The 21576-nt window shown below is 36.8% G+C and overlaps 1 protein-coding gene across 3 annotated transcripts in view; it reads left to right on the top strand.

The window, feature by feature from the left end:
* The window catches only part of PCMTD1 (protein-L-isoaspartate (D-aspartate) O-methyltransferase domain containing 1), a 41000-nt gene extending 27436 nt beyond the window's left edge, over positions 1 to 13564 (top strand). For all 3 annotated transcript variants that reach the window (XM_083862598.1, XM_083862600.1, XM_083862599.1), the window contains exons 4-6: positions 6049 to 6220; positions 7782 to 7905; positions 10880 to 13564. In XM_083862598.1, coding sequence (XP_083718724.1) covers positions 6049 to 6220; positions 7782 to 7905; positions 10880 to 11250 — 667 coding nt within the window. In that variant the 3' untranslated portion in view covers positions 11251 to 13564. The remainder of the gene's footprint in view (positions 1 to 6048; positions 6221 to 7781; positions 7906 to 10879) is intronic.
* The last annotated feature ends 8012 nt before the right edge of the window (positions 13565 to 21576 follow it).

The following is a 21576-nucleotide window of genomic DNA, read 5'->3' as shown; positions in this document are numbered from 1 at the left end:
TTAATAAATTATTTGGAAACATCTTCAAAGTAGTTTTCAGTGAATACATTAGTGTTTAAACAGTAGGTTCTAGGAATGCTTGGAGTAAGACTACTGATTTAGGAAATTTTTGTTTGATATAATGGAAGCTCTGAGATGGTATTCTTAATGCAACTGCACAAAGAACCCACACCTTTCTAGGCTAAATGGTGCGTAGCTTTTTAGTCTGTGTCTTTAAGTCAGCATGGGAGCTCATTTTACATCTGCTGTAGCTTTATACACCACTTTTTGGGTTTGTTTCTCTTTGCCAAAAAATGTGCCAGAACTGGTGGGGGTTTTGTTTCCTTCTTTCCTCTCTCGTTCCACAATCCTGAGGAGTCCATTTTTGGAAAGTATCGCCAGCAGTATATTAGAGCTAGGACAAAAGTGCATTAGTATAGGCCAAAAGTGTTACTTCCTCATCACAATAAGGAAAATTGTTTAATGTTTTATCACATATTTTCAGACTGTACATGTTTTGCAGATTTATTTCAGTGCCTGGTTATTAATGTATTTGATGGTTTAAGGGTAGTTTGATATAAAGCCAATTCCCTGAGTTCTTATGCTGGATTTACTCTTCTGTTTTGAAATATTTATTAAGATATGTTATGTTTTGGGGGTTTTTTTCCCCACAAAGACTTGTATGAAATTCTTTCTTCTAATGTAGTGTCACTGCAGTTCACATGACAAATGTTAACAACTTGCCAACCTTTTCTTATACATTATTAAAGTTGAATGGTAGTCCTTTGTGCCCCAAATTTAAATAAATTTAAATAAATTTCCCATTGGAAGGGAAATGCTTAAAACAGTTTGATGGTACTGAATGTGAATTCAGGCCTTTTAGATCTTTGAGGTGACCAACTAAAGGAAATGTATGTGGGTTGGAAAATGCATACTAAATTCATGCTGACATGGATTTTCTTTCTTTACAGCTGTATGTAAGCTGAGAGATGGGAGTGTGGTTAGTAATTATGAGGATAGGCAGAAGTGTACTGTCAGATGATATTTTGATGTGAATGTAGTAGTTGAGAGGTGTAAAAAGTAGCTAGAGTGGTGCTGGTTTTAAGAACGAAATAATTCTTCTTTTAGTAAAAACAGCTTTAAGTGGTCCACTAGTATTGCCTTTTTTAATCTTATAACACATTTTACTGTGTCCTTCAGATACAAATCTGTGGATGCTGACAGGTTTTTTTTTTCCTTCGAATTACTTGATATTTTTCTCCAATTTTATTGACCTTGTTCTTTTAAAAAAAAATCAGTTATGTTTACCACTTAAAATAATAAAAAAGGAGACAATCCATACCTCTTTGCACCTAGTTTCATCTTTACAAGACATCAGCATAACATCCTGCACACATGGAGGTTGTATAGGTAGAAGAGCTTAGCCCAAGAAGTGACCTGTACATATTCAGAGCTAGAAGTAATTAAAGGTATGGTTCATAAGTGGGTTTGAAATTAAGATCAACCAGTGAATCCCCTTGTAAAAAATCCCAGCCACTAGGGTAGGTTAGTGCCATACTCTCCTGCTTCTTTATTTAGTGTTTTGCTATGACACATATGCTAGATTGGTGGATATGGATACAAGAACAACAAACTTAACCTTAGGTCTTTGCTGTAAATGTTTTAAATGGTTGCTTGTTTATTTTATTACAGTAGTAATACTTTGCTATGTTGTTATCTATAGAGAATCTAACTTAAAAACATGGGCAGTTACAATCTATTACTTGATAATTTTCTTAAGTTTCTGCAGCAAAGGCAAAAACTCACTTTAAATTCTACAGTTTTGGTTTGTTTTTTGTTTTTTTAATTTAGCTGGAAGAAAAGTACCTTGGCCACGCTAAGTACGAACTTGAAATGCCCATCCCATGCAAAAGTCTTATGTGCTTGAAACTGCTTGGTTATCCTGGGGCATTGCTACATGTGATTTGTGTGTGCTTAAATTTATTCTGTGGCAAGTGTTTGTTTAAAGAGAGATTTTCTGTTGTCATGTTATCTGTAATGAGAACTCTTAATTTCTGTGTTCTTGGCTGTTGGTTCTCTTGTAATCAAGATAGCAGATTCAACTGAAGAACCTGAAGTGACTAAACTTTTCCAGATAGTTCGAGCACTTTATTCCCTTCTTTATGTTATGTTTGATGTGTGAAATTGGATTTTTTCATGTTACCAATATAATGCTCTGTAAAGCCACCCTAGTCACATGGTAGAGGTGAACAGACATTAAAGAACACTTGGCAATTCTTAGTTCCATTTCAGCTTGGAAATAAACAAAATATTTAAGTGAAATATTAGCTCTCCTTGATAGTTATATTACATGTTTATCTATACCGCATGTTAAAGCAATAAACAAATTTATTTTCATCAATATTAATAAAAGGTAACTCCGTGTAACACAGAATGAAGTGTAATATCTGGTCTGTTTTGATACCCCAGATGCAACAGGAATAAAATAAAATCTTTTGGATGTAAGGACAATTAGTTCTAAAAGAACTGGGGTTTGATTGTTCTAAAATGGAACTTGACCTAATATGGTTGATACTTCTTTCCTGCTGTAAGACTAACATGCTTGTGATGCGCCTGGTAGGTATTCTTAATATCTAATACTTCCTTGTATTTTTAGAACCTTTGTATTTAAGTTTTAAATAATTTCCTCGTCATTGAGTGGGTCTCATATACTTGAGTAAAACCAATCTAAACTTTACTCTTTTTTTGAAAATTACTTAAGCAAGTTAGCAGAAAGAATTTTCAGAATTATATTTCAGTCTGTGTTCAAAGGTTGTCTCGTATTACTGGATCGGATAAATGCAAGAAATTGGTACATACCTTTATCAGCTTTTTCTGATTCAGTGGTGTGTGCATAATGAAAATCATCTTAAGACTCGGGGATCTGGGAGAGTCTTGTTGCATAACTAATGAGATCTATGTTTCATGGGAGTGTGGAAGAGCAAAATTCACTGTTCTACAACTTGACTAGTCCATGAAAAGTCCATGGTTTTCTACTAAAGAGGAAAGCAGTACACTTTTCTTGTATTTCAGGTATATCTGCTATGAGTCACTGTTCATACTCTTAACACATGAAGCAGTTATTTCTGAGTAATTTCATGAGAAGCCCAAATGAAGAGAGATTGGCTTTTAAACAGGCATGTTGCTGTTACCAGAGACAGTTTATCACCTTTTCTTCCCGTTTCTTCTACCACCTTCTACGTTTCTGGGTAACATGTGGCAGTTCCTGAACTAGCAGCACACCAGCAGCTAGTACGTTAATTCAGGCCAGCTGGGGGTGAGCATTGCATGGCCAGGTGAGCTGATTAGACTTCATTTTTCATCTGACAAGGATTAAAGAGGTGTCTTCAGAAATTATATGTAACCTAGTCCATAAAGTGTTTAGTTTTGCTGTGGGAAATGAGTCTGTCAGGAAGACCACCTGTTGACAGACTGGGTTGAAACTAGCTGAAAAACTATGTGGAGGAAGAAGGTATTTTTTGAAGTAAATGGAATAATAAATGAACAGCTGTTCTGGTCATGAAGTTTGTGTCTTCACAAAACTCTGCTGGAGGGAGCACAGTCCAGACAATTTCAAGTGCCTATGGACAGATCTGATCTCTAGTTCTTTAACCCATCTTATTCTTACAAGTGCATTAACAAGTTGTTTCTCTGTCTTTATTTGCACTTTGTTCTCTTCCAGTTGCTAGCTGCAGCTCTAAATGATAAATTATCTTCAGCTTTTACTATATTAGTAAAGACTATAGTGGATTTTTGTCCTCAGCTTATGCATAAAGTATTTTGTGTCTGGGGAATGTTTTGTGGGGTTTTGTTGTGTCTTATATTCCTTGGACAGTTTGGTGTTCCTCCTTGTTTTAAGAGGGTGTGACCAGTGTATTCATGAGTTTTTAGGGTAATTTCTAGTACAGGAAACAAGATTTTGGATAATAAATTTGGTAGGTTTTAGAGGAGCATTTGGAAAAGGTGAGAAGTGGTGAAAGCTGTGGGGGCAGGCGGGCAGGGAGGCTATCTTCATTTTTCTGAAACTAACCAGGGACTCTGTCAAGATCTAACACTGCATTTTGGAAAAGTACCATATTCATTTTCTCCCTGCCTCCTCTGCCTTCCTCCTTTACTTTTTAAGCCCTCAAAAGTACTTTGCTCAAATTTTCAAATTAAATTGGTGTGGTAATGCTTGATTTAAACTGTAGGCAATCTGAAATGAAAACTATAGTGTAATCTGCCTGATTGACCTATGTGTGGAATGTAGAAAATGTAGCAAATAACGCAATAGCACAAGTGCTTTTAAAATGAGATGTGCTTCTTCAGCAGATTGATCAGTGTCTTGGATTTCATTTTCTTTCCAGTATTTAGCCTTGTCTAATGTATTTCTAGATAGTTTTGTGTTAATCTGGAATTATTTCAACCATGGTTCAGGCCAGTCAAACTTCACTTGCTCAGTTTTGTGCAACAAGACCATTTATCCCCACTCTGATTCCACCTCCAGTTTTTCTCTTCAATCGACCAGTGTTATTTGTAGCTTTTTTTTTTTTTTTTTTTTTTTCCTTCCCCCCTCTGGATTTGGAAGAGAAAACATGGACTGTTGACCACAAGAAGAGCATGAGAGAGAACCATGCAGTAGTTCTTAAAAGATTCTAGATTCTATCTTGACTAGTCAAATAAAGAAGCACTGAAGTATTTTCAAGATCAAGCATCTCATCTTTGAGGGGAAAAATATACTTCCAGCTAAAACTTCAATTTCCTGATTTGTTAATGTCAGCACTCTAGATCACAAAGTCAGCCAAGCCTTACAGGCTTCATCCCCAAGCAGTGAAAGATGCCAACTTTACTGTAACTGAAAAAATATTGATTTAAATGTTGTCAGGTATTGTACTGGGATTTGCTAATGCTAGCCAAGCAAAAAGAAGAATTACTTTCCATTGACAGCCATAAAGTTCATAAAATGGCTACATGTATTTGAAGTTCTTAGAAAAATTCATTCCATCTGGATGCTGTTTGAGATGCACTGGACTTTAATACTGCCAGATGAAGTTTATGGACTTTTTCATGCAACGACAAGGCTGTTAGGTTTTATGTAATATTTTTTTCAAAGAAAACGATAAATTCTTTTCTATGAGCTACTTTGTAACCTCTCTTCTTATATATAAAGTGCTTGGGTAAGATGTACAGTTATTCACTCAAGGAATTTTTTTACCAAAGAGTAAATTTTATTATGGTGTTAACAGCTGAAGCAGTAACATGCTTCAGAGATTTAAAAAATGTCAGAAAATAACAGTGTTGTGGAGAGCATATGCAGCTTTAGCAATAAAGTACTGCCTTGTACATTTTTCCTTTGGTATTTTATGCAGTGACAGAGAACACTTACAGTCCTTGTAACTTGTGTTATAAAATAGGTCCACTAAAATGCAGTTGTATAACTTCCATTTAATGATGAAAATGAGGTGTTTCTGAGATAACAAATACTTTTCTTTTTTTTTCTTTGTGTGTGGTCAAAAAAAAGTCAGACTTTTCCATTTAATTCCTTTTTGGGGAAAAGTGGATTGGGCTAAAGGTGGAAAATTGGGGGAGGTAGAGAAAAATGAGTCTTTAAAAAGATCCTAACTAATAGAAAATGGAGGAGAGCTACTATGAAATGAAACTTTTCTATGTTTATTCAACAGCCTGGATATCACTCATTGGTAAACATACTGTTTTAGTGGCACTTGTACCGTATGGCTTAAGATTTCTTTGGATGGATTTACTTGCTTGTAGTTAGGAAGGTGATGTTTTGAAGCTTTCTCTGTTTTGCATAAGGTATAATTGTAACTACTTACGAGTTTTTCTTCAGTGGTCCCTGATGCGGCAGAAAAAAAACAGATTACTTTCGAAGTAATGTCTTAATACAAATTTTTAAATTATGTTTGCTAATCATTCTTTGTTATATAAGGGAAGATATGAAATATATTTTTTCTGGTTTTATCTGGACTGCTTTTTCTTGAAAATCCTAATTTGAAATGTGTTCCCTCTTTCCTTTTTTCTTCTTCCCCTTAGATTTGAATTCTGTGAACCTGCCTTTGTGGTTGGTAATTGTTTGGAAATAGCCTCAGACAGTCATCAATATGACCGGATTTACTGTGGAGCTGGAGTCCAGAAAGACCATGAAAACTACATGAAAATTTTATTGAAAGTTGGAGGCATTTTAGTAATGCCTATAGAAGATCAGGTGACTTAGTGACAATTTCCCCTTTTTATCTTCTAGTATAAGAAATACGTAATTTAAAGAATGCTTTTGAATATATATTTGACTAAGTTAATGTTCAACTAACAATGCCTTGATTTGGTGTACTGTTGCAGTTAAGCAGATACTAATCCTTTTAGTGAAGTCTTGAAATTTTTCTCTTATATTTGTAGGAAAGTATCAATATCCTGCTTTTAACAATGTGTGTTTCATACTATTTCCTGTTCGTTATAGCAGAACTGCTTTGAAATCTCCCTGCCACACAGACATTTTCAGTCAGTACTTCAAAACAAAGAAACTGCCTCTAAACCAGGAGAATTGATTTCAAAGAATACAAAATAACTATGATTAGTGGGATATTGGAAGGAGAAGAAAAAAATGAGGGAAAAATATGTCTGTATTCGCAGCAGTTTTCAGTGTTGCTTTTCCATGTTAGATTTAATGCTTTGCAGACAGGAGCATATTATTTTAATAATACTTCGCACTTTTATCACTTTTCATCCTTAGACCTCAAAAGGCTTCTCAATGGTAAGTATTATTCTCCCTATTTTACTAATAGGGAAATTGAGAAAGGCACATCATGTGACTTAAGTCGATGTCCTCCTAAATACAGATAATCACTAAAATGCTTGTTGATAAGCATGTTAGTTACTTTACTTTCAAAAAAAGCGGTCTCATGTTATCTATCTGCTTTCTTAAAATACCAAAGGGATTTAAGCATAGCCTGCATGATTCTGTTCCATAATTTTATTATTTATTCAACTAGGATATTGTCAGTTGAAACTGATGGAATCCAACTTAAAAGTAGTCACAATTCAAGAGAAAAATTAAAACTCTGACTATTTTTACCTTACATACAAATGGATAGGGGCTTAGAGCATGTAAAGTATGAAGAGCAGCTGCAAGATATAAGATAATCTAGCTTGCAGAAAAACGCCAAGGGAATGCTTAATTCCTGTTGTCTTCTGAAGGGGTGGAGAATTTACCTGGTAAACAGGAGTCCAATTCTCCTCACAGGTGCACAGTATACTGGAATGAGTGTTACAAATTGGCAGCAAGGGAGATTTCTGCTTGCAGATAAGGAAAGCAGTTTTTCATAGTAAGAATGCTTGAACACCACAGCAGGTTACCTAGACAGGTGGGGAATCTGAGTCCTAGATCTTTTTTCACTTAATCGGAAAATATTCTGATGTCACTTTGAAGTTGGCCGTGTTCAAGGAGGAGGGTAGGACTCCAGAGGTTGCTTCCAATCTAAAATATTCTTTGATCTTTTGAAAAAATGAGAGGAAAACCCAGCTTACCTTAGTTTTTATATTAGGGCCTTGGTTTTCCCAGCTGCATCTCTTCCCATTACCAAAAAGCCTTATTCAGTACTCTAGTGGCCGAGTGATATTTCAAGGATTATCAAAGTCCTTCCTGTTCATAAAACAGCCTTAATTCATTAATTTTGAAGCAAAACAAAATAGCAGTGTGTTTGAAACCAATCTGAATAGTATTGACTATGACAAAATTGTAACCACTGATTTATTTTGGTTTTGTTTTGCAGCTAACACAGATCTTGAGAACAGGACAGAACACATGGGAAAGTAAGAACATCCTTGCTGTTTCGTTTGCTCCACTAGTGCAACCAAACAGAAATGACAACGGCAAACATGACACTGTAGGACTGCGTAAGTTCATGCTCCCTCCCTTTGGCATGTGGGGATGTTACAGTGCCTGATGTTGGAGGTCTGGAAGTTGAGAGGCTGTGCTGTAGAAACATTCCATTTAACAAAGCAGTAGCTCACCAATACGTTTTTGTGTTCTGGTGCATGGTCTGTGTTGCTTCATAGTTAATATTCTGATTTTAGATGATAGAATATTTCCAGCTTGTTTTTCCAGCCACCTTTTCCTTTTAAGTTCAGCTTCTCTATTACAGCATTATAGATCAAATAGCTAGCTAATATTAGGTCCTTCACAGTGCTGATTTTCTCATGGTTTACCAGAGAATTTTTTTTTTCTCTTTCCCCTGAACTGGAAGGAAGAGGTCTAAACTGGGGCTGTGGTATTGTAGGATATTAATAAACCCAAGTAGTGCTTTATGTCTCTCTGCAGTGGCTGTAGTCATACCTTGCTGTTTGCTATTAGTCATCAGGATTGGCTTTCTAGCTGCAATGCTTTGAGCAGAGGTAGTAAAGGTATTTAGGGAGTCTTTGGAAGTACACCTGTTGCCAAATGGTAAGATAGGATGATAACAGGGGTGGAGAAAAAGGTGACAAAGAAAAGCGTAGAGTTGAAGTTTTCTGTCAGAGTTGTCAGGGTGCTAGTAGTAGAACACAGAGCTATGGTAGCATGTGGGAAATTAAATAAGCCCAACAAAGAGCCTAAAAGATAACATGTTTTAACTGTGAAGATGGTAATAAGACTTTCAGGAGTCCAGGATGTCCTGTTGCCTGTAACTACTGATCTGGCTATTAATTTTGAGTATGTGTGAGCTTGCTATGATAGGTACTTTTACGTTTTTTATACACAGTATAAAAGATCATTTCCTTATGTAATCTATTCCTATGCAGAAATAATTAATTTTTGTTGTTTTAATACTTGTTTTGAGCCCTCAGAAGTAATTTCCTGAAATTAACTTACTAATTCAAGATTTTTTTCCTCTGTTACATCCATAATACATGGATTATGTCAAATGTAACAATGAAATACAGACTAGGCAAACTTTATGATGATTTATGATACAGTCTAATCCCCTAGAACAAAAGAAGATTTTTCTGTCAACATTCTTAAATTTTCACAATGAGGAGTGCAGACCATGGACATTCAGAGCTGAATGGTAGTACAAGAAAGGTGTTTCCTGTGTTATAATTTCAAAATGTGTTTTTAGTGAGAAGAAGAAAAAATAACCAAATGTGCTATTGTTCATATTTAAAAGAAAAAAGTGTTAGAGTCTTGAAGTTACACTATAAAATGAGATCAGTGAGATAGACTTCTTTCCACTGCTTAGGCAGATCTGGTTTTATTTGAAAACTTAAAGTAAAAGTGTTCTTGTGGGTGTGTTGGGTGTACATAGAAGAGGTGGGAGTGTAAAAAAGGAGTGTGCTGAAGTTCAGTGAATTAAATTTTTAGCTAATTTCTCTTTTATAGTAACATTCTCTATTCGTTTCAAATCCACAGGCCTATAATTTATCTTAGTTCAAAGCAGTCTAGTGAACATGTTTCTTATGTAAACTTTAGTCAGAGGTTGAAGATGTCATTATTAAGTAAGCATAGAGTCTGTGCCTTACTTTGGAAAACCCTTGAATGCTTTCTGACACATATGTAGTGTTATATATAGACTAAAATAACTCTCACATGTAAAATATCTGTCAGCCAATGCTCAAAGTAGAGACTTTTTTTTTTGTAGAAAACTAGAGATGATGTTAAAAGGTTCATTTTATCAATGTAGTTATTGTTTAGGATGCAGTTCACTGAAAGTAGGCAAATGGAAATATATGGACAGTAAATATCCAAAGTTTTGCATCCTGTTCCTCCCGTTAAAAAATGCTTACATGTGTTAAAATTAGCATACAATCTGCAATCATAGTTTGTTTCCATGAACTTATAAATGTGTTTTGGGTAGTTAGATAGGGTTTTGTTCTTGAATTTTGAGCTGATTTTTTATTAAAGAAATGTGACTCTTCCCCCCCGCCTCTCATTGGCATGACCTGAAATCAATTTTGTCAGTCTTAATATCCTTTCTGTCTCAGATAAATTAATTAGTCTGCAACTGGAGTCATTATATAGCAACAGATCTTGTTTAAACTACATCCGGAGCTTTTATAGCTGAATGGATTTTCTGGAAGTGTAATTTTTGAAATTATTTTTTCAGTAACTTCTTTCTTGCTGTAGTCCTTGTTAATTTTATGGCATTCTGTACAGGAAGGAAAGTGACAAGTAAGAAAGTTGAACAAGCTTCAGTCGTGGCTGGTGTGCTTTTTTGGTTTTGTTCTCCTTGGAATTAGAGATCTATAGCTCATTTAGGGCACATGTCAGCAGCCAAGCAGTATTTTGTCATCACTTGGCTGTTATAGGAAAAGATAAAGTTTTGACTTTTTTCTTACTTGTTGGTTTGGGTTTTTCTCCTTTAAGGACTTGAGAAATTTTTATTCCTCTTCTGCTGCAAAGATGCAGGTGACTTATCTGGCTCATCACCTGTGAATTAGACATGTCCCTCCCTCATCAAGATTCAGTAGGAAGCGAGCAGAAGAAGGATGCAGAAGAAAGGCACTTGCCTAAACAAATGTGGCACAGGGGCAGAAATTGTTTTCCCACAGCAGGATCTTACCAGTGGTAGCAGTAGGTGCCAAGACATGCCAGGTGCTAAAAAGTGACAGTAATTGTTATATAATTTCTTAAATTTATTTTAGTGATCTGCCCATGCTTTCTACTTCTCTCTTGCACATCTGTCAAAAGACCTCTCTGTTTCCTGGAGTGTGCCACAGAGTTTGTCAAGGTGATACTATCTAACCTTGTGTCATTTGCATAGTGTATCATTTACTAAAATTCCAAATAAATTATTTTTGAACATTAGTTTCACTGGCTTGCAGCTAGCTTGGGTTTTGTTTTTTTTTTGCTAGAGGGAAATTTCACTTCGTATAACTCACTTTTATTTCATTTTAGCTCCATGTGCTGTTAGGAACCTCCAGGACCTAGCTCGAATATATATCAGACGCACTCTTAGAAACTTCATAAACGAGGAGATGAAAGCCAAGGGCATTGCTCAGAAGGCTCCTCCGAAACGCAAACGCCGGAGATGTCGTAGACGCAGGATTAACACCTACGTGTTTGTTGGTAATCAGCTCATTCCTCAGCCTCTAGATAGTGAAGAAGATGAAAAAATGGAAGATGATAACAAAGAGGAGGAGGAAAAAGATCACACTGAGGCCTTGAAGCCAGAAGAGCCTCCTCGAAATCTGTTGAGAGAGAAAATTATGAGTCTACCATTACCCGAATCTTTAAAAGCATACTTGACCTATTACAGAGAAAAATAACTTGTTTTAAGTAGAAATAATGCCTACTGATAGTTCCTTTATTCTTGAAAATGTAGCATTTATTAAGAAGTAGGTGGACAAATTATTATTAGTCTTTCATCAAGACTGAAGTACAGCGATAAATGGTAACTTGTCTCTATCTTGTCTTTGCTACAAGGAAGACTTGCATTCGACAGTAGAATCCCTTTTTAAAAGTCTATTTTTCTTTAAATTTTGAAAATGCTGTTTTAACTCTAATAGAAATATATATTCCATTATGCAGCACTAATCAATATTTTGCATGGTAAGTCTTTTTTGGATCCCTAACAGATTTGTATTGATAAAAGAATGAGTGAAATTTTATATATGCTAAAGAATTGGTTAAACATGTGCATCTGAATTGATGAGCAATTTGTCTGTATTTATTACTATTAGGGAAACATTTTAAACATGCAGACACTTATCCTCTAATGTCCAAAACTGACCCTTTTAAAGTTTATTTTACTATGGCTTTGTTGCAATCATTATTACTATGTTGGTATAGATATATTCCAACAACACAAGTGCAATAAATGTATACAGACACTGAATGAGCTGGCTTTAGTGAAATATGAAAATACAAGTTCTGAAATGTCAGATGACCCTGCTACTTCTGCATTTATCTTTTGCCAAAAGATCTTGCAACAACTAACAGCTTCTCTCAGAGCCTTAAAGAAACACCATATTGAATAGGAAGCAAAGCAATGCTTACTTCAGCTCTGCTTATACTTAACTCCATTCTACACTGTCAGTATTTCTAACTAGAGGCAATTCCTCATTTGTGGGAAGCATAGGACAATACATTTTGTTTATTTCTAGAGCTCACAGCATTGAGTCAAAAAGTTTGGTAATTCAGGATTGTAATTTAGATTTCAGTCATCTATATTTACTGCTTTTAAGTAGAAGTAGAATTTCAACAAAGTTTAGTTTGTATTGCTTATTGGGATAGCTATAATAGTAGAACTTAGAATTTGTTCAGCAAATGCACTTTAGTAAGTGAATTTTATACTTAACATGCATCTCCAGGAAGGTAGACTTGTGCCAGCCTATATTTTGTTTCTGAGCATGGCTCTTAGCACAAAAGTATTTATAAAATCATATGCATCTTTTGGAAACCTAAGAGTAGCAGTGCAACTGTGGGGACCCACGATAGTGCTGATTTAAATCCTTCAATGATTTTTCCTCTTCTAGTTGTGAAGTTATTTGCAGTTCTCATTTTTAACTTTGGTTTTACCATCTTAATTTCTTCATTCTGTTGTAACATAACCATGAGGGTAAACAGTTCATTAAGAATTTGGCATGATATGTATTAAAAACCACAATCATAGGAAATGTGGAAATGTATGCCTGTTAGACCCAATGAAAAACATTCCCATTAAAATATCCCCCGTGATACATTTTATAACACTGGTGACACTTCTTTTTGTGTAAAACAATGAACAAAATAATCACATATTTCTAAAGCAGTAATGTTCCTATTCCAAATATTTATAAGCAACTAGTATTCATATGGTCTAGCAGTCCAATGTTCACTTTAAATTGCATTAGCATTTTTTTGCATCTGAGAAGGAATGTCAGACACAATCCCAGGACACTGACTCTTTTTGGTGCATTTCATGCTGTAGTCCCTGTTTTTAAGGTACATCATAGTAATGTTTAAATGGAATTTCATGAAGGCCTGTTGTACCAGCATGTGGAGTTACTTTCCGCAATATATTTACCGTATCAGTAAGCTAAAGTATTTGAAATAAATATTCTGACTTTATTTTAAAAGCAGGAAAACCTTATAGGAAATAGTTTTCCAAAATAACAATACTAATAAAGTAATTGTGATGCTTCAGCTATAAGAATTGAACATAATCTTGTTTTAAATGGGTTATTTTAGATGGAGGTTAAATAATCTGAAGTTTGCGATGTTTGTCTCTTCTTTTCTTGGAATCTACATCCATGAGTTCAAGAATGAGATTACTAAATATTACTTAAGTACTTTAAGGACTTTATACAGGATGCTTTTTGAGAATAAATTTCTGCATTCTTTCCTGCCTGTATACTTGGAAAAATGGACAGTGGATGACTTGTCATGAATCTTCAGTATGTAAGTTTTTTTTGGAGTTACTGAAAGAGAATGTTTCCTCTGTGTTTTATATGTGGATTTATTTTACACTCTTGAATTTATATTTACATAAATAAAAAGGTAGAAACGCAAAATTAATTAAAATTTAATTTTTGCCATCTCACTTGATGATGGGGACATTGTTGCAATAAAATGTTTTTTTGTGGTTTCTGCTTGCTTGAATTTCTGTGTTTCTGTGGACGTATTTTCAGTTATTTGGAAATTCAGGTACAAGTTGCTTCATAATTAGGTCAGTAATCTCTTAATAAAGGCTATTCTTGAATTTCAGAAGTATATATTCTCAGTAAATTTTGAATTTTTGCAAAGGTTGAAAGATGAGATGTTATTCATGACACTGGGCAGGCTATTTTGGTCCCAGCACTACTTTTGAAGTACTTGGGTGGAGAGTTTCCTCTGTAGAGCCCAGAAGCTAAACTTGAGCTATATACTAAAGACCATTTCCATGTTTTGGTTTTTCTCCAAAGTATTGAAATTTTTTCTTTGTTATTATTTTTATCCTCAAATAAATGGGTCAAAACAAATAAGGAGAACTTGGAGGTAATAGCTGTAAGGGTAGTGAGCAACCAGTGAGTCACACTTCCTACTGCAACTCCTTCTTGAGGCAGCTTCATTTTATTGCCATTAGAGGAAAGATTCAAGCTGGGTCAGGTAGGCTGATGAGCAGTGTTATAATTGTGGCTACTATGAGAATGGGTGTGATGAATTGGAACCTCAGGGGGGTTTATCTTCTGTCTTCTGGACAAAGACCCAAGACCAGTGCAGTCTTTTCAAAAGATGTGAATTTTTAATCCCCTGTCATTCAGGAAAAACTGAGCAGCTGCCTCCCAAAAACTTGAAAAGAGCAGTTTTCATTGCAGTGAGCCTGAACAGCTGTGCTTGGCTAAGCACTCTGTTGCTTGTTCATGTGCTGGCAACTTAAGTCTGTCTTCCTTTTTCTTTTTTTTTTTTTTTTTTTTTTTTTAATCCTGTAATTTTTTTCTCTAAACTACTTTTTAAAATGCATCCTTGCCTGTCAATTTGAAAACAAATAGGGAATGTAATCAAATATGCTATGTTCTGATTAAAGCTGTTTTAGCTCATTAAATATTTACCCATATGTCCTCAAGAGTGTCTCCTTCCATCATTCATGTAATTGAATAAAACTGAAGGCTTTGTGATTTACTAATCAATTATAAAAGATAAAGGAGTGGTGTGGTCTGTGTTCTTAGAGGTGTATATACTGAACTTCACTTAATTGAGCTGCTACTTATTTTGACAACGCTTGAATCATGTATGAGGCATTTTCTATAAACTTATTCTGAGATGGTCATTGGGGGGTAACTGGAACAGTGAGGCTTTAAAGGCATATGTTTTTTGAGATGTTTTAGTAAAACAACTTCAGTAAAATCTAGATGACTGGCTTGATCAGTGCCCGTCTCTCTTCTCTAGCTTCCCAGTGTACTTGTCAACTTGTTGAGTTATTCTGTTCAAGTAAAGCTGGGTTGTTTAACCACAAGCCTTACACCATGTTTATGGTCAGTATGAAAGCAAGAATCTAATGTTCATTTATCAGTGCTTATCAGCATGATGGTAACATTTTCTTTCTAGAATTTTGTCATCCTTCGTATTCTGAATTGCTTTACAGAGGATTGTCAGGGGTGCAAAGGAAACTTGCAGATCCTTTTTAAAGCTCTATCCTTTTCTACTGCAAGCAAGGAATCTATGTAGTATCTTGCTGGGATATTTTACAAAATACCTCCATGCTAGAGAGAAGCAAAGGCACTGCATTGGTTTCTTCATGCATTCATGACTAGAGATGATTTTAGCATAAAGAGAAAACAGCAAAACTGTAGATATCAGTACATGCTAAATGCTGACAGTTTTTGTTTTATAAACATTTTCTTTCCATTTTGGTAACTTTTTATCCTGGCTGAAAAATAATTCATTAAGGTTTCCTGCTGCTCTACTGCTTCCATGGATGTGTTCCATGGATAATCTCCGCAAACTGAAAAATGTTCTTTGCAGGCAAATAGATATGAAGAGTTAAATTGCATTCTTTATATTACAGTCATACAATTAAAACTGTAGCAGAAGCTCTTCATGTCTAATCCTCCTCTTGGAGTTAAGCTCAATCTCCCTTTGTTTCCCTTGAGTTTTAAATCCGCACCTAGAGAGGGTAACACAGCATTCTGCACTTCTGCCATTTTTCATGAGCAGAATATTCACATTGATGGTTCCTTCTTACCCTCCTGGGACCACCTTGGGAGTCATTTGTATGTCAGATAATGTGCTTTTTGCATCTTCATTTGTTGTTCTGCATCTCCAGCTTGTACTCAGATTATCTGTATGTGATAATCTGCATATGTTAGATATGTATTTTGTCTCAAGTTTTGGGTGTGCATATTTTTAAAACTGACTGTTCTAGAGCTGTGCATAGCTCTAGAAAATCTCAGTACCAAGGGTGGCCCACACCTTGATCCTCTTGCTGCTTCCTTTTGTCTCTGCTTTTCTGCTCTCAGACTGGGGCTCCATTTTCTGCAATACAGCATTGTCTGAGAATTATAAATAGCCCTTTTTTAACAACAATGGAAGCATGTTACTATTACCTTTATAGAACAAGGCTTATGCCACAGAAGCATGAATGAGTGAATGGGTTACCTATAGACAACAGGTCAGCCAGAGAGACTGATGTGTTTGTTGTGCCATGGGTGATGTCAGTACTATACATACTGAGACAGAGCTACACAAGCATGAAAACAAGCTTTCATATCTCAATTCAGTGATCAAAAAGTATTTATTTAGGGTCAGAACAGAAGCAGGAATAAAGGAGAGATGGATAATTTGTCATGGGCAAGTTACTGGTAAATAAAGAGGAACAGTAATAAAAATAAACAGAGCAGCTTATGTAATAAAATTAGGTGCGAGTTTTGATTCCACTTTAAAAATCTTTCATTTCTGCCATTTACCAGGTCTGTACAATCCGTTCTTTGTATATGTTAGCTTGTAAGGAGATTCTGCTCTGTGTTTTAACCCTTTTAATATCTGGTTTAATCTTTCTAACCTTATTGTCTGTCTTGGCCTTCCCTTTACTGAATGGCACAGTGTGATTTTGTGCTGTAGTCAGTAAAAGCAATACTGTAAAGTACTCCTTTTGTATTCTTTGCTCCACATCTAACAAATCTCTACAACTGATTTTCAGTAATCTCTTAACAGTAGAGCCCAGATCAACAACCTACAGAAATTAGTTTTTTATTTGTGGCATTTTTCTTGTTTTGTCTTGTTTTTCTCAAACTTTGATGTGTCTATTTTCTACACAGTCAAAAGTAACACATCCTTAAAAAACGCTTTTTTACCTTGCTGAAGAATTTTATCTAAAACGTGTGTAAGGATACCAGAAGAGGGCAGCATTGCCTTTTGGGAACAAAGGCTGGGTGCTGGCAACTGTTAGGAAAGACAAAAAGATCTACATTGATGTTTTTATGGTGAAATACTTCTTTGAGTAACTTGCTTAGATACCAATACATATTTGTAAAATGTAGGGTCAGTCTCAGAAGAGTCTTTATGATTTTTCCAAATAATTTTCTGAAATTCTGGTGTTAGGTGTATAGTATAAGAGGTTTTCTTCTAAGTTGTGCTTTAATGCAATCCGAGACTTTTCCAGAACTGATGGTGTGGATAAAGCTTTTCATTCATAACCCTTCAAGGTGCCACACTGTAAAAGGGTCAGTAAGGGTTTGACTAGCTGTGTAATTGGGCATTTGATGTCTTCAGCTGCCATAGTTACTTTGGACTTCATCCTAATGCTTACTTGAGACTTTGTGTTGAGAACTGGGTATCAGGCACATGAGGAAAGCACAGCTGTGCAGAAAACTGCCGTGGCTGACACAGGCCATGCCTGTGCATGACTTACTTACATGTAACACAGTAGCTGTTCTTCCTGCTGCACAGTGCTGCTGCTCATTCCCTGCCTGGAGCAGAGGCATACACTGGGAGGCCAGAGTTGTGGAACAAATACACATTATATGTTCTGAAGCCTGTGGCTCTGTAGCCTGGCCCCTGCAGGACATTCTCAGAGACAGAGGTGTAACCTGAAGGAAAGTGCTTCAGAGCCATGCTTGCTGCTCTGCTGCCTAGGGCCCCAGCAAGACTTTTGTGTCCATTCCAGATACTCAAGCTGTGCCACAAACAGATCCCAGCCCCTAGCTTCAGTATTTGCAGCAACAACTAACCTCACTATCCAGCAAACTGGCAGCTTTTCAGTCCTGAGAGTTTATAGTTTCTGGCAGTTGTTGATTTACTTGCAGAAAATTGGGCAAAATATGAAATGGTGGGCAAAAAAGCAAGTGTCATATTTAAGGCATAAACCAGATCTATCATCATGTTTCCACAGCTTGATTTCGGCTTGCCAATGATACCAGTGCTGAGATGAGTATTGGCAACAATCTTGCTCAGGTGCAGTTTCAACTTTTCTTGAAAAAAGCTATGAAACCAGCATATTTCTAAACAATTGTAATAGCAGAGGAAGGACATACTGAATGTTCAAAGGCCAGAGAGGGGATTTGCATGGGCACAAATGTCAGGCTTGTTAGTCCAAATAACACAAAATGCCAGTAAACAACATGTGGGATGTGGAAAATGGGTAATGAGCTATCTCCTTGTGAAAACCTCCAGTGCTTCATTCCACAGCTCTTCTTTTCTATTCCCCAAAATACAGATTGTGTGAATGTGTTGTAGAAAGGTGTTACAGGATCATAATTTTAAGTACTTTTGCTAAGTGACTTCTCCACACTGAAGAACCAGGATTTTAGATTTGGTTTAATTCTTCCTAAATTTCCTTAATTATGACATGCAGGATGTAGCTCCTGGACCTGATCTCACTTCAAGTAATTTGGTTTAAATATAAAGCAGACTATTTTCCCTTTTATCACAGAAGTATATCCCATTATAAAAGTTTTTTTCTTTTTTTGTGGATAAGGTAGTGATAATGATACTAACTCGGGATTTAAAGATTAATAAATCATATAGGCAAAGGTCCACAATGGTGTTCAAGAGTCCAGTTGCCTCTTGAGGTACCTCAAGTAAAATACTGCATGTCCATACCTTCTCCAATTCCCTCCTTCCTGCTTTGGAGCTTAACGTAACTTAAATTTCACCCAAGTCTCAGCAAGGGATCATGCAGTAGCTGTCCCCTGGTTTACTTTGTCCTGAAAGCTCAAAACACTCCTGCTGGGTTAGGCCTTGGAGAAGGTGATTGAAGCTGTTGCAAACAACACAAGATACTGGTGCAAGTGCTCTCACAAAACCAGGAAGACAAAGAATTTCAGTGGAAGTTCCCTTGTGACAGGTAAGAAATCTAAATTCAGTGCTGGGAGAATTTATGGAAGTGAATGGCAACCATCTTTTCCTCTCTTAGGCTTCAATATATGGGGCTGGTTTTAGTAGTTCCCATGCCATCATGCTGACTGTCTTGAATCCTGTGCTGTCCCAACAAATTATCTTGGATGTGGAATGGACAGGTAGCAGGACACCAGGTCTCAGTTCGTCTATTTAATCCTTCTGAGGAAAAGAAACCCCACTATGGTCTTGGCACCACAGAGCAAAACTTTGCTCGCATGTCCTGTGTTAGGTTCAAATTTAATCTTTTTCTTTTTTCCTCTCTCCAGAGATTGTAGTGTTTGAAAGTCAATTTCCTTTAATGATGCAACCTTGCTTTGCTGCTAAGCTGTTTGGAGATTTCAGGATCAATATTAAAAAAGAGAGGTTGAAAAAGCTGTTGAAAGTATTTAGTCACAAACAAGAATGGCAAAAACACCAACTATGCTGCTTTGACAGTTTTTAAAGCTCTGTGTCAAAGCCATTTCCTAATTAGAACTTGGGGATATGGCTAAGAAGAGATGATAAAATCTTTATTGAAAATAAGTGAACAGTAAGCTTCTCACTGTATTGTTCTCTGACATCCTAGAAGTAAATATTTTAGAAACTTTCCCTCAGAGTAGAATAGACTGAATAGAAATTTCTAAATTGGATTTTACCTATAACATCAATGATACTAGAACAAAAAGCAACAGTCTACTTAAGAGTATTTGAAAAAGATGAAGTCCTGATTCCCTTCAAGTCAATAAGGACTCTGCTGTTGCCTCCTGACTGCAAACAGGCAAAAGGTAACAGGTGGGGGGCTAAAAGGAGCAGAGATCAGGGGAAAGGAAGGGCTGTGGTTGCCCCCAAAGAGGATTGGGATGAACTCACAGTCACCAAGTGCCGGTTTGACCACCATTTCCTGCTTTGTCATGGGGTCTGGCCAGCCCTTCCCTAGCCAAGGCTCAGAGTGACCACACCATATCTCACACCAGTATAGCATATTTCCCGCAGGGCAGCAGAGAAAATATTAGAAAATTGTTCCTGCGGTAATTCAACTACTGAGGAAAGAAAGTGCTGACATTTGCACTTTTTTTTTCATGAGAAAGGAGCAGTACAAGCCTCTATCAGGTGAATGCTCAGCCCTTTCAGTTTCAATGAAGATAAATGGTCAGACACAATGAAATACCCTGTTCCTAGAACTGTAATATTTCAGACTTGCCTTCCAGCCTCACCTTTTCTTCAGCATTTCTTTTTAGCTGGATATTCTCCCTAGCCTTTCCAGTTCCCCTGTCCCTTGGCCCCAGCCTCAGTTTGGGGGCCTTAGAGGGAGGGGGCCTGCTTAATGCTCATGCCAAAATCTGCTGTTAGAAGAGCTGACTGGAGGTGGCGAAAGTGCTGCACTGGATTAGCTCTTTGGTAAGGGGAACAACAGGAGTCTGTGAATAAATACCGATGCTCTACGCTGAAATCCAAGGGAACAGCATTAATTTCCTCTGAAGATGCCAGTCTATTTCCGTGAAAATGCAAAGCTGAAAACAAAGAGCTCGTCTCCAAAATTTCCTTCAAGCTTTACATGCTGCCTGGCAATGGGAGCATTTATTATCTGCAGGCAAGATGTCCAAAAGTTAGGGAGAACTATGCAATGCTTATTCTAAAACTGTGAGATCTAAGTCATTTAGTGGCTCTAACCACAAATTTTGAATTCTGCCAGCAAATCTGAGAACACAGCCTATCTATGTAGGAGGGATGCAAGAAATCTGAGGGGAATTGAAGATTCCTTTCCTGGTCTGTAGGTTACCATACATGTCATTAGCCCATGCCTCAGTTTACCCATTGGGAAATCATGCTTTGTACCACTTAACCACTCTGGCAAATGCCTTCATAAAGAGAACTTCTTCTCTATAAGAAGCATTTAGTTGTTTAAATGAGACCTTACCCAGCTGGCCCTAGATCCTGGTGCAGGACAGACCAAGTCAGTGATCTGCTTTCCTCCTGATTTCTTATTGGGAAGGAACAGGGAAAGGCAACCGTGAAAGACAGAAGAATGAGCAAGAGTAAAAGAGAAGGGGGGTTACCTGCCCATTCTACAGAGAATGTGATGTAGCTTTTAGGCTCTGAATCTAGATAGCTTGCTTGTCACAGCCTGAGACTGACACTGTCCCTGAGGAATTTTGGAAGCAGACAGTGTTTGGCAGATTCCCTCTTACATGAGAGTTTGGTATCAGTAATATTTGCCCCCTTTTCCTGTAGGCATGTGCACAGCTGAGTTGTCCAGCCTGGCTTTCATTACTTCTCAGGGGAGGAGAAGCTCTACCTTTGTTTTCTCTTTTCCTTTAAAAAGTCACAGTAGAACCTTGAAATACTTGAATTTCTGGAAATATCAGAGGTGAAAGTGCAACAGTTCCAAAGATCCTAGTGCTGGCAGGACTTCCGAGCAGAATAAAAAGCAGCAGCAAGAGGACAAAAAAATTGTCTGCTTAACTGAGAAGTGCTTGTTTCCTGCACCATGTGGCTGAATATAAAAGCTGTTGGATACTGTGCTAATATCAATAGTAGGTAATATCCTCATGCCCGAGGAAGCTGAAGCACAGTGGATGGCAGGCTTTAGGCCACACAGGGCAGTTGCTGGTGGAGGAGGCTGATGTGCATTTGAAGGTTTGGGATTTGCTAGCTCTCTTTGCCAGAGTTTTTTCTCTGCTCAAAAAAATGAGCCTCCCACACTGTAGTTTTCAGAGCAAACTTCACTGCACAGCCAGTAATGGCAGATGGTTTTCAGCTTGATTACTTCTACTGTCATTTAGTTAAGGTTCCCACATGTAATTTTTGTTCTCCTTATG

This window comes from Zosterops lateralis (assembly GCF_965231275.1).
Source record: "Zosterops lateralis genome assembly, chromosome: 1".
In the NCBI taxonomy this organism is placed as follows: Eukaryota; Metazoa; Chordata; class Aves; order Passeriformes; family Zosteropidae; genus Zosterops; species Zosterops lateralis.
The sequence above is the reverse complement of the archived record's forward strand: the minus strand, read 5'-3'. Positions and strand labels throughout refer to the sequence as shown.